At 41.1% G+C, this 12,885-nt stretch overlaps 1 protein-coding gene across 1 annotated transcript in view; it reads right to left on the bottom strand.

Moving 5' to 3' along the window:
• Positions 1-12,885, bottom strand: part of DOCK5 (dedicator of cytokinesis 5) — a 70,370-nt gene that overhangs the window by 17,685 nt on the left and 39,800 nt on the right. Inside the window, exons 30-43 of the mRNA XM_035891378.1 lie at positions 12,717-12,817; positions 11,547-11,605; positions 10,902-11,056; positions 9,186-9,271; positions 8,484-8,640; positions 7,897-7,937; positions 7,706-7,796; positions 6,691-6,810; positions 5,808-5,897; positions 4,891-4,995; positions 3,547-3,688; positions 1,181-1,262; positions 893-977; positions 30-116 (exon numbers count right to left, since the gene is read on the bottom strand). Coding sequence (XP_035747271.1) covers positions 30-116; positions 893-977; positions 1,181-1,262; positions 3,547-3,688; positions 4,891-4,995; positions 5,808-5,897; positions 6,691-6,810; positions 7,706-7,796; positions 7,897-7,937; positions 8,484-8,640; positions 9,186-9,271; positions 10,902-11,056; positions 11,547-11,605; positions 12,717-12,817 — 1,401 coding nt within the window. The remainder of the gene's footprint in view (positions 1-29; positions 117-892; positions 978-1,180; positions 1,263-3,546; positions 3,689-4,890; positions 4,996-5,807; positions 5,898-6,690; positions 6,811-7,705; positions 7,797-7,896; positions 7,938-8,483; positions 8,641-9,185; positions 9,272-10,901; positions 11,057-11,546; positions 11,606-12,716; positions 12,818-12,885) is intronic.

Raw genomic sequence — 12,885 nt, 5'->3', positions numbered from 1 at the left:
ATGAGACCCAGCCCATACACAGAACTCACCGTTGTAATCTGTTTGACTTCAAACCACTTGAGGATGCCTGGAAATGAATACGCTGTCGTGTACGTTGTCCTTTCTATCCACATATTCTAGTTAGAGAGGGAAAAAATTCCAAGATGTAAGGAAATTATTGGTCTTGCAGTTCAATTTTCTACGGTAGAGGGTAGAACCAGGCTTTCAGCACTACCTGGCAGGATTTACACAATCACTTTCACCTTCACTAACTGGGATGGAACCCAGTGTTTTTGGCAACAAATACCACCTCTACTATTTAAATGGTATCAACATTAGCAGCGGTAGGCTCTTACCCTCCATGTGGACCACTGTTAGCAGGACTGCGACTACGGCACGTTTAGCCAGAGTTATATGCAACATGCTCAACCACTACACGAGAGCAACAGTATGCCTCGTAGGCAGCGAGGAAACATGTTATTACACTGCATCCAAGGCTCACTCTCCACTGCAAATCTTAAAAGTTGGCCTGAAGTTGAACTGATCCTTCATGGCTAGAGGCTGGCCTCCTTAAGGATGGCCAGGTCTCCAGACACACAGCTGCACTCTGTAGGAAGCTGCGGTTAGATAGCACAGTATTTATGGATTCTAGATCAAGGATTTTGAGCGTTATAACTTCAGCTACAGAGCCCCTTGACATTATCACATTGGCTTTACGTAAAGATTGCAATGCGAAGCGCAGCCCTTTGCTTCTCCTGCATTTTAACTGCAAAACTCCATTGCCACAGGCGGAGGAAAAAAAATTTGTGACAGTGCTGTTCAAAATGCCACCAACAAAATAAATAAATGCATAGAACCATTTTCTCATAGCACAGACACCCAAGCCAGCTGGCCTCAAACGCAAAGGACTCACAGCAAACTCGTTGTCTGGATCTTTTTCTCCTTTTCTGACTGGTCGGGAGTGAGTGAACTGTTGTACCTCGTTTGCTCTGTAGTAGCTAGAAAGAAACAGAGAGAATGGTGAGTTTTCTCACCTCCTGTCCTCCTTACAGAAACATTCTTCTGTTTCCTCTCAAAACCAACCACGTTTAAACTGGACTGTGAAACAAATTTACACAAGACACAAAGGCACTCCACCTTATGCCTAGGCTAGTTGAGAAAAATACAGAGGAAATTTTGAGGGAAAAGGAAAAGAAATTACTTTAAGATCTGTTCAGGAACAGGTTTATCTTTATAATTAGGTGGCAGGTTCATCACAGGCTTCACAATAAAGCACTGCACATCTGAGCAGCTATAGTTAAGGATGAAAAACTATGAATCCTTTTGGGAAAACAGGAGAGGGAGAGGAATACCTTTCCTGTTCTCATCAAATGTCAGACTTCTCAACAATTCCCTGTGCTCTTGTCATGTTTGAAGAAAAATACTCAGTAGTTCATCAGCAATCACAGGTATTATTTTCTTCTTGTACTTTGTATGCTACTCGTGGACTAAAAGCTCAGAAAGATAAGGGCTCTACGAATACTTCCAACTATTGAAATTCCCTGGTGAAATGCTTGGGAAGCCTGGGTGCTACAGATTTCTACTTTGGGGACAGGAAAACAAGAATCTGCACCAGGTTCTGTAATGGATGCATCTGTGTCTCTCCCCCACTGCCCCACGGTTATTTTTTCAGATTCTTCCAGTACAGCGAAGCTGCCCCTCCCTCCTAATTTTTAGAGCAATAAAGCTAACTGAAGTAGGATATTTTTAATCAGTGAGTATCTACTTCATCTTTTGCAACTGTGAACCATGACAGAAATAAAATTAAAAAAAATAGTAATCGTATCCTGAAGCACAACAGCTTTCAATGTTCTTCCTCCAGAGCTCTAAGGCCTGTATTGAAGGTTTTACAGAAGTAAGAACCTGTATGGAAAAGGGAAGCATAAACAATTTGACCCACGTTAATAATTATTTATGTGAATCATTTTCCAATTGCCCTCTGAAGTGGCAATGTTTTACTGGTGGGTAGGGTAGCCCCGTACATCCTTTATTTCACTGAGGGTAGTTCTAAAGAGTATTTTGAAAGCAAAGGCAAGGTCATTCTGCCCGTATTGAAGAGCCAGCTGGATACCAGCCAAATCTGAACCCAAAACCGCATCGCCACATTAGATCAAGCACTGAGCCCAAGCTAATATATTCTTTCTCTCAGGAGAGCTTATTAGCTTGGGCTTCATGCCATGCTAAGCATGCTGTACAGCTCCTAGCTCAGAACTGGTGGAAGACTAGCCTGTTTAACTGGGTAGGCATTCCCTGAGACTGAGTACAGCTGACTCAGTATCTCCAGTACACCATTATGAAACAACCAAAGGAAGAACAAGGTATCTTATCATAAAAGAGCAAGGAAACAGATTTTGAGCAGAAGTAAAAAAGAGCCTGAGACAACAGAGGTTAAAAAAGCATGACATTAAAACAAACCACAGAACCATCAACCCCTGCCTAACACAACAGTGATTTGGGCACTCAAACTCCTCATCTTTTCAGGAGGTGTTTGTAAGAGTCCGAGAAGAACCTGTACCAAATCCAAGCTATGCAGCTGCTCCCCTTTACAATGAGGCTATGCCAAAGACCCGGAACCAAACACCCCCAAACTTTTGGAAGAGTTCAGATCTGGATCCAAAATTTGCAGTTCAGGTTCATCTTGAGCCAAAAACATTAGAACAAACACAAACAGATGCAAAGGAAGTAGCTGAAACAAAGCAGCAATAGAAGAGGCATTTTTTGATACCAAGTTTGGTCTTGAATGAATTTTAATTTCCTATGTGGATTTAGTGCTTGGCAGGCTTATTGCAAGGGAAGCATCTGGTATCACTGCTTGAGTTGTGCCTCTGTGCACAGACTTTTAAGGCCAAAATGGACCATCAGATTCTCTCGTCTGGCCCGTATAACACAGGCCAGAGCCCAGTAACTTGGTTTTTACTGATGTTCATCTTCCAGGAGCACATCTGCTATTGACTGGAAGTCACAAACAAGAATCTGAAGCTTCTTTGCTAGGTTGCACTTGGTCATGCTCACATTTAAGACAAAAAGGATCTTAAGCCTAGTGGTGTGCTGTCTCACACAGTTTGGAGTTCCACCAGCATAAATAAAAAATAATAATAAAAAAGTAGCATTCATAAATGCTAGTTAACTGCAAGCAAGAAGAGAACATACTTCCAACTTTCTTTATATCCCACCTTCACTGCCTGTACTCTACCTCTTTCACCTAGGAATACCAAACTGGATCACAATTATGCTACACCAGCCAGCACCACCTGCTTGAGAAGGCAGTACATGAAATCCTGACCTGCAATCTGTTAAGGTTTCATCCTAACAACAACTTATTTAACTCTGACAATATCAAGCTGTCTCTCTTTTTCAGTATGTTTAAGTTCCCTACTGCAATTCTGTATAGTCTTATTTTCACGCCCAGTGTCTGCCTTCAAAGTCCCCCGGGAGCAGGAAGTTCCTTGCTTATTATTGCTGTTTACGAATTCTCTTATTCTAGGAAAGATCTTGAATGTGCCAAAAGGTATTAGAACCAAAAGATACACTGTTTGGGAGAAGACTTGATCTCTTCTCCTGGAGGGGCAGTGCTGGTCATCTTCTCAGCACTAGGAAATTGGGTCAATAGCTTCAGGTTGAAGTCTTCCCTTCGTTCATACTCTTTGCCACGGTAGATAAAAATTTTATTCTGTGGGTAGCAGAAGAAAAAGAGAATTAACACTAAACAAACCAATGAGAAAGAGCTTCCCAAACACACACAGAGTAGTCTCAGAGATCCAGTATGTTCCACATACAAGTGTTACTGAAGGCGTTCATGCTTTCTAGCACTCCAAGAACTCACACATTCAACACATGAAATCTCAGCCGAAGGACCAATTTTAACTAAGAGAACACATATCCCAAAAAGTTCTTTAATGCAGGGAACTGCACGCTCCTTGCCAGACCACTTGCGGTACGAGTTCACTGAGGGATCTCTCTCTGCACAAAGACACAAGTTCGACCTCCATTCCATTCCTGACTCTCTTCAGCTACCATTAACAAAACGGCCAGCTATGGCAGTTTTGCATGACAGACTTAACAGTAGACTGTGGCCAATTATTTTTCCAAACTGGCCACCAAGCAGTGGTGGTTTCTGGAAGGAATGGATTCAAAAACATGACCTGGAGGTGAAAGCCTTCTATGCCATCCAGTTCCACAGTCCTACGTTAACATTTTTCTTTTTTATTAAGCTTGGCTTCCATTTAAGGCCAGCAACTTCAAACAACTCCAGTCTGAAAAAGTAAATGTTCCTTGATTTTAAATAATAGTTGGGAATATTTTCTAGTATGCTGCACCCTGCCCATCTGACTCACTTTGGCTAGATTCTTGTATTACAGCTAGCATAGATCCAACAATGCTTAGCAGCAATCTCACACAGGAAGCATCTTTGCAATCTAATTCTTCTGCATGGGACAGACTCTCACTAATGTGCTTGAGCATTGAAATGATCCATGTCCTGAAAATTGGGTTGACACAGGCTGAAAAGCAGTGGGATAAATTCTTTACAAGCTAAACATTTTCTAATGGCAACAATCATATTTCTAAAGGAAGTGTATAGGGCACAAATACAGAAGGTAGATCCTGTTTAAGTCCATATAAGAATATACCAATCACCTAACCAACCCTATTAAAACACATGAATGTTACTAAAGCCGTCAACACAAAAAATCTGGTGTGTTACTTGTCTCTTTTTATATGCTGAAATGTTTCGAAATACTTAAGGGATTTAGATCTCTCAGTGTCATTCAAAGGAAAAGGAATTTGGCATCCAAACTTTCTTAGAAACTCTGCAAAAGTCGTGACTTTTAGGGTACCCACCACTCCAGAACTTGAGTGCTGAAGAATTCTTACCCGGAGGAAAGAGGGGAAACCCTGACCATAGTATCCAACAGCAAAGTACTCTGGTTGAGGTCTCATTGCCTTCATAATGTTCTCATAAAAAGTAGCTCGTTCTTTCTGGGTGGAGGGAAGGGGAAAAAAAAAAAAAAAAGGTCACCAGCATTTTCACTTTGGAGTATTCAAGGACACTGCCAGACTGCAGCTCACATTCCCAGTGACAATTCCCAATCTATTAGTTCTGCCCTATAGAATACTTTTTACATTTTCTTTTTTTTATATAGTATCTCATACTTATCCATTTACTTGGTTAAATATTTGTTTTGTCTGGGCCAGAATCAACTTCATTTCCTGGTTTGCAGACATGAGAACAATGCCATCTTTTTTAGGATTTCGGAAGGATACCCGAAATCCTTAACTACTGCAACACAAATTAAAAATAAATATGTTCTCAAACTGAGCAGACACAAATGGTGACAAATGTCAGAGAACTGGCAGAAATAAAACTGGGCAGATGATTCTCATATGAAAGAACATAAAGACCATCTGGTTACATCTTTAACCACTAAAAAACATAATTCAGAACCAAGATGATTCTGTAGTTCTGTGTTCATACATGGTAGTTTTATCACAGAATTAACAAAGTGATGAGATTTATGGAACCTGAAAATACACCATGCAAATGTTACCTTACTGGATTAACAGTAAGAATGTTAAACATCTGCACATGATATTGTCATGCTAATTACAAGGTCAAAACCTCACATGTTAAAAAAATTATGAATACATTCTTCTAATATTAAGCTTTACAAAACTATGGGGGTTATGTTGGTTTGTTTGTCTTTAACATAAATGCATTTTGGGCTTATCCCGCTCAACAATATTCATTTAAGCAGTCAGCAGCCTGCTGAAAATGGAGAAAAAAGTCTTACCAGGAGATTACCAAGTCCCTCATAATCAAAGATCTTGTTTTCATACATGTCAGCCAACTCCTTGCTTAGTTGAATGGCTTTTTCCCACATCTCCATGGAGGGTGAAGGGAGGCAGGTGGGGGAAGAAGAGCACAAGCAAAATAAAAGACTCAGTTAAAAGCATTCATTACCACAGATAGGTAAACAAAAAATTCAGTTCATTTTAATTCAGACAGGACTTTAATGCACTGCCAATTTTCCCTTACACTCCATACTGCACATTCTTTGCAATAATTATTACAGTCGCACAGCTCTCTTCATTTGTAGATCTGAAAGTGATTTACAAAGCAACATTTCTATTGTTACTCCTGATAGGGAAAACTGAGACACAAAGAGGTGGAAGGACATGTCTAAAGAGCAAATGAGAGAAGCCCAGGTGGCCTCCTCCTACACTAATACTTCATCCCCTGCACCAGGCTTCCTTGGGTTTCTCTTGTTTAGCCCTGGTAAACCCATCTATCCAAAGTGCAACTAACACAAGTTCAGCACCAGCCAGACAAGCCATACTTACTGTAATGCAAAAACCTGACCAAAGCCACTACCCACAAAAAGAAAGGAGAACACCAATAGTTTTCTCATCTACCTAGTGTCTTGAACAGGGCTAGCCTTCCAGACACCCTTCGACTCACAAGGAAACAGAAGGATTCGAGTATCACCAGGACAAATAGATACCCTGTTCACGCCAGTACCATGGTCTCTACTAAAAAGCCAGGCCGAAGCATCAAAGACCTGTTATGGAATCACGTCTGCTTTTAACAGAAGTTGTTTTAACAACTTCTGTCAGCTACATTCACCAAGCCAAGTATTTACCAGTGAACTCTAGGAACACTAGAGAGACACTCACTTTGCCCCTGTCAAAGAAGGAGATAATTTCTTGGTAGAGTTTTTCCTTGAGTTCCTGTTGTGAGCAGACATAGTAGCTGTCCCTCTGCAGGAGATGAGGGACACACGGCTTCTCAGACCACTAGTACAGAGGAAAAAAAGGCAAAGTTGAAAGAACTAGAACTTTTTCAGATTAACAAATCCTTACAGTGGATAGACTCACCTTCTGCAGGGATGCATTCAAGACAAATCCATCATCAATGCAAAGGGAGAGTGCTATAACCCGAGTTGACTGACTAATGTAAACTAGGTATGCACACCCAAACACTGCATCTCAGCAGCACGGTTAGAATAACAAGTAGCCAGTACATGGTAATGTCTTAAACCACTCCAGCCAGCTGCTCAGAAAAACATCTGATTACACTCTCTCGTTATTCCTATAAGTGCCCAGAAAGCTCCAGGTACGTGCAAACTTTTTTCTACACTAAAAGTTCATTTCAAATCAGTTGAAAAATTCATCTGAGCGTGTACAACTTTTTTTTTAGTCATATTTAAAAATCACTTTAAAATGTTAATACAAGTTTAATTATATCTGCAAAACTGGTGTGACTTTTGGCTTAAGGTCTTATGCTGAGACACTCAGTCAACGTGTATGCTTTATTAATCTGTGGAAGAAATTAAGAGGTTGACTTAAATCCAAATTAAGATGGCTTAGGCTAATGCATTTTACATTGTTCACACACAAGTGGAAAAAAACTGTACTATGACCCCGAACAGGGACATTTTCTCCCAGCTCACTATAGCACTATTTCACCAAGAGTACGTAACAAATTGATCCTAATAAGATTTCTTCTTTCATCCATTTAGCTGCTGTGCAGTTTGCAGAATTGTGAAGCTCCTTAATGACCACTAGAACTTAGGTACTGCAAAGTCACATTAAAAAAAGAAAAAAGTAAATTGTTTATTCTGAGCTGTTTGCGCTTCATTTAAAAACCATTCCCTGAGAGTGGAAACTAAAATTAGCTTTAGTGTAATACCTGGAGCAGCTCTGCATGGAGGAGGAGAGTGTATGCTGCCTCTGTGAAGTTCTCACAGTCTGTGTGCAGGTCCCGGAGTTTATATAGATACCTAAATAAATGAAAAGCAATTGTTAATTGGCGTGAAGGACTCCTGTATCAGTGTACAGAACACCAAGAGAAATAAAGGTTTATGGAGGGGAACAGTCTACCTGATATAAATATCCTCTCGTTTCTTCTCCTTATAAAAATTCTGCCAAGAATAGAAAGAAAAAGGTCAAACTTTTACAATGTAAAGCACCATGGATTTGCATGATCATCTCTAGACAAGTAACTTAAGCATCAGTTCTAGATATTTCAAAGACCTTTGCTGTCATTTTGCCTACTTAGGTGCATATATCCCTGCAACCATCCCTTTAACGTAAGGTGGGGCTACTATCGCCTCTAGAAAAGGGGTAAGTCAAAGAGAGAGGTGACTTGTCCAATGTTATACAGGCTCTGTACAGTGGACTTAAGCCCACGTTTCCCATAAACTAGTCATCTTTCCTGCCTGTATTTCAGGGTTTCGGATTACCATGTAGACAAGGACCAGCCACATGACTTGATTTTGGACTGTACATCTTCTACATTTTATAGCTGCTGATAGCTGTAGCCTGATTCAGACCCATCATCAACCAGAAATGGCATAAAGAATTACTTAAAATCCTACCAAAAAAAAAAAAAAAAAAAATCCTTCGGAATCCACAAAAGCCAGGTCAGGAAAGAAGCACCCGTATCCAAACCCAGCCTTCCCCCATACCAGCACATTGACAGTGCAGCTCATGCGGTTCTCCTTGCTTTCATCATGCATGATGGTCCTGTAGTCCAGCAGGTTCTCTAGCAGGCTGCTGACGAGCAAAGCAAACACTTCTCCAGAGGCAGACAGATATTTATGCTTCCGACAGTGCTCCAGGAGGCTGCAGATAGGCCCAGAGAGATGGAAGGGAATAACTCAGTTAGGATTCTGAGTGGTGGGAAGTAGAATTTCAGCATAAATTACCCAAACAGCCACTCAGATAACAGAGACAAGCATGTTTCCTGAACAGAGACTCTCACAGTGCAGAACAGCACCCACAGACCCAAGATACCCAAGCCAGGCAGGTCAAAACCTGCCTTGTTGATAAAAAACCTAGGTTCTACTCTTGGTGCTAAAAGGCGGCTCTGATTTTGCTTTAATTCTGAGCCTGCTGTTCTCAAGCTTTTCTACTTACAACCCGCTTGCCAGTTTGGCACCTGCCTCTAGGCCTTCATCTACAAGTTTAGGGTAGTTGTGCAAGTTGCTGCTCCAGAATAAAAGCATCATTTTAAGGCAATCAGCCTCAGAATACCCGTATAGCATTAAGATCACTGTCAACTGCACTGTCTCCCTATTCACTGGAGTAATGAATTAGGGTTTCTTTGCATTAGAAAAATAGCCAACTAAGCTGCAAAAGAGAGCCTCCACGGTCTTTATAAAACTTACAGTTTCTCCAGCAAAATCTTGTATTGTTCATCCCCTCGGCCACCTTCCACTTCCTGGTCCAGCTTGGTTATCAACTCATTTTCAAACTGAAAAGGCAAAAAAATCCAGTCAAATAGACAGCAACTCTCAAGAGTGTGGTCTGAACATTAGTAATGCTCGTGGCTGGTGTTTCTGAACTGCCCCACCATCAGACACCGGTTTTACAAACCAAGCTAGAGGATGCTTTCATTGCTGGAGCAGAATAAAAATGGTAAGAAGCCAAAATGATGAGACCAGAGAAAGGAAATGGAAGTCCTCCCTCTCTCATCCTACAGTCACTGGGAAGTCATGCTCTGGGGTAATGCTTCCCCTTCTCCATCCATTAGCAGTTCAGCTTTGCTAGGATGGAGAAGCATCTTAGCAGCCAGCTTACAGATGATAATGGTCACCCTGAAGAAACTGAACTACTACCATCAGCTAAGGGCAAGTCACAACGCTCTGGCCGTCATAAACACTTGTGACTACTAATTAAAGTGTCTTCTCATGCTGCAAGAACCAAGTCCTCTGTGATTATCTGTCTAGCCATGAAGTTATGCCCTGTTATGTGCAGCAGGTCAAGTACAGCGTCTCAGTTATAACTGTAGCTAGCATATAAGTACCACTGGAATGGAAAAATCCATGCCACACACATCCTGTTTCCTTCTACTGATTCCAAAAAACCCCGAGACTCTGGGGCCAACCACACGAAAGACTGATGACCCCAAGGGAAGAAAGATCCTGTATGCACACTGAAGCTGGGGTCTAAGCTGGTGTGAGGATGGTGCTTAGGGAGATGCACGTCACATTTGACAACAGCCTGAAATGCCAAGGTGGCTGCCTTCTGGATGGATGGCTCCTTCTCCTCAGGGAGAAGACTGTCTACAGCATAACTACAGTGTCCCCTGCCTGCCAGTTCAGATGTTAATGTCTGATATCCCCAGAGGAAAGCTGGAAGAATAAGTCCTTAGAAACTGCAGTGAAAACTTAACCTCAGGCCAAAAGCGAAAATCCTCTTTTTCCTTCTTTACTTGCTGCTGCTTTCTCAGTAGCAATAAAAGGTAACTTCTGGAGAAATTGGCACAGGATTGGAATTCGGGGATCTGGGTCCGGTTCCCTCCTCTGTCCTTTTGTTTGTGTAGCCTCAAGCAAATCGTGTCTGTCCTTTGTATTGCTGTTCTCCTTTCCATAATGGTGCCATCAGTATTCACAAATGTGTTGTCAAATTTCAAGTTAACGAGCGATTAGTCAGTATGTAAAAGCAACCACACAGTCCTAACACTTGACTGCCCAGCAGTTTTCTTTATAGTAGCTTACATTTACAGCCAAGGATCTGTCGTGGGGGAATTTATATTATTGTTATAAAAGTACACAGACATGACTTTTTATAGAGTACTCTCCTAGGGACTCCACATTGCTTCACAATTTAGATGTGGGTATTTGCACATCTGCAAATGCAGAGAGGTATGCAAGCAGAGAAATTCATTAATTATCAAAGTCATGCAAGGGTACAGTCAGGGACGGAACTGAAGAGTCCCGACTCCTACAAACCACTTAACAATAACTTCCCAAAGTGTTTGGCACAATGCTTGTTTTGTGGGGTTTTATTTGTTTGTTTTGGTTTTGTTTAAATGTTCTCTTGTCCTTCTTGCCCAATGCATACTGCAGAACATCTGTACTGAAGATACCAGGCTCCCTTACCATATGGAAGTTTCCGTTCCCACTGAAGTTAAACTCGCACTGCATCATATCAAAGAAGATGGGAATGGTAGCTTTCCGTAGCTCAGGCTCTGGGACCAGGGTTACCTCCAGGATGGGGCCTACCATTGCTGGAATGAATTTTATTTTGTGGGGACCTGCAACAAAGTCAAAGAGACATCCTAATGGCAGGATTTGGATATCCAAATGTTTAAGCACATTATTCATATAAAATAAAGACCATAGAACACAGATATTCTGCTTAGAATGCATATTTTATGTGGATAATGGCTATTTAAGGTAGAATTATTGTGTTACAGCTCCAAAATTCAGAAATAGTCCAAGAAAATAATTGAACTGAATTGCATTTAATTGTTGCAAATCACAAAGGCTCTCTGAAAAATTCTACTCTTGTCCTTCATACGGTAGAACATCCTTTATAAGGAATCTAAGAAATCATCTCAGCAGCTGACGTGAGAAAAGATCAGCTTTTGCAAGCTATTCACAGAAAAAGGAAAAGAGATTTTGTGCTCTAAACCAGCCAAACCTTAAGTGTATTTCCCCGCCTTAAACACGAGCAGCTTTTATAAAGAAATAAAGGATTTGAAACCCAACTTGAGAGCTTGAATAAGGCTGGCTGGAACTCACCCAGGTTATACCACATATCCCTTATTTTGAAGCCAATTTCTTTCCTCATGTCCCCATACCTAGAAAAAAGTATTAGAAAGAAAAAGATGAAAAAGTCCTACGCACTGAAATTAACTTTGCAAAGTTGAAGAAATTTAATGGCAAAACCATAGAAATCTCTTACCCTCTCCTTAAAGAAACCCACCACACACAAACCTGAATATGCTGGGCCTTTATACCCAGGGGGTCTCACAGACTATTTCCCATACTAAGAGTCTACCAAGGAGTTCCTCAGTATTACATCCCTTTTGTTAGACGTTCACCTCATCTTTTTTCTTCCTTACCCCGCCCAGCACTAATGCTCAATGCACAGAAGAGGAGAATGGCCACGTGCCATTATGGCAGAAGACTGCAGACTGCCTGAGAGCAGAATAAAGCTGCAGTCCTGCTGCTTCATGCAATTCTACCCAGAATTTTGATGTATTTGGTGTTTTTCCCCTAAAGCTTTAACTGCTGACATAGAGAGAATGCAAGAGTATTTAATTACCAGGCTTCTTAAAGCCCCTGTTATTGTAAGGAAAAAAAGATGGCAAACATTAATGATGTATGCCCTAACAAAACTCTATGTCACTATCTACAAATATACTTAGGCACTTGATTTCAGCTAAATGCAGAGGTAAAAGCTGTTCAGTGTCTGTGAATTTGGCTAAGCTACTAAAAATTACTACTTTTGCATTGATGAATGACTCTGAACTGCTCTCACTTTCAGAACAGAAAAAGCAAAGAGAGGGGACTAAAAAGTTGCAGGGCTTTTAGCATTCTTGCTTATCTACCTTACATAATTGGTGAGGAATCGCATAAAGTATTGCTTTGGGAACTACGGCAAGCCTTCTGTTACAGACTTTATAGTGGGGAAAGTCTTTTGGCAAGGTGCTTAATTTGAGCTCAGACAGCTCAGGATCTGTCTGACCAGACTTAGACATCCACAGCGTGAAGACCCGACGTCTGTCCTAGTCACCCCTCCTCCCTTTAGCACCACTCATTAATCTAGCACTTCCACGGCTTGCTTCGTCTCATTCTAAGATTGTACGAGGTATGTCTGGAACAGTACAAATGAAGCTTCTTAAAAGCAAAATAGAATTCCACGGTTCTATGAAAAAGGCCTGGCATTTTTTTAAAATGTAAACTCACTTCTTGATAATTTTGTTGCGTTTGGCTTGTGAGAAGGTCTCCAGCTGGAGGGATTCATGAGTGAGAAAGGCCACTGCCAAATGGAAATAGTTATTCCAGAGCTGTGGAAGAGAAACAAGTCTAAAATAGGGGAAGACAAAGGAAAAGCAACAACCAGCACAACAGAGCT

The sequence above is a fragment of the Egretta garzetta genome, unplaced genomic scaffold (genome assembly GCF_000687185.1).
Source record: "Egretta garzetta isolate BGI_Z169 unplaced genomic scaffold, ASM68718v1 scaffold233, whole genome shotgun sequence".
NCBI lineage: Eukaryota > Metazoa > Chordata > Aves > Pelecaniformes > Ardeidae > Egretta > Egretta garzetta.
This window is presented reverse-complemented; position numbering and strand designations above follow the sequence as displayed.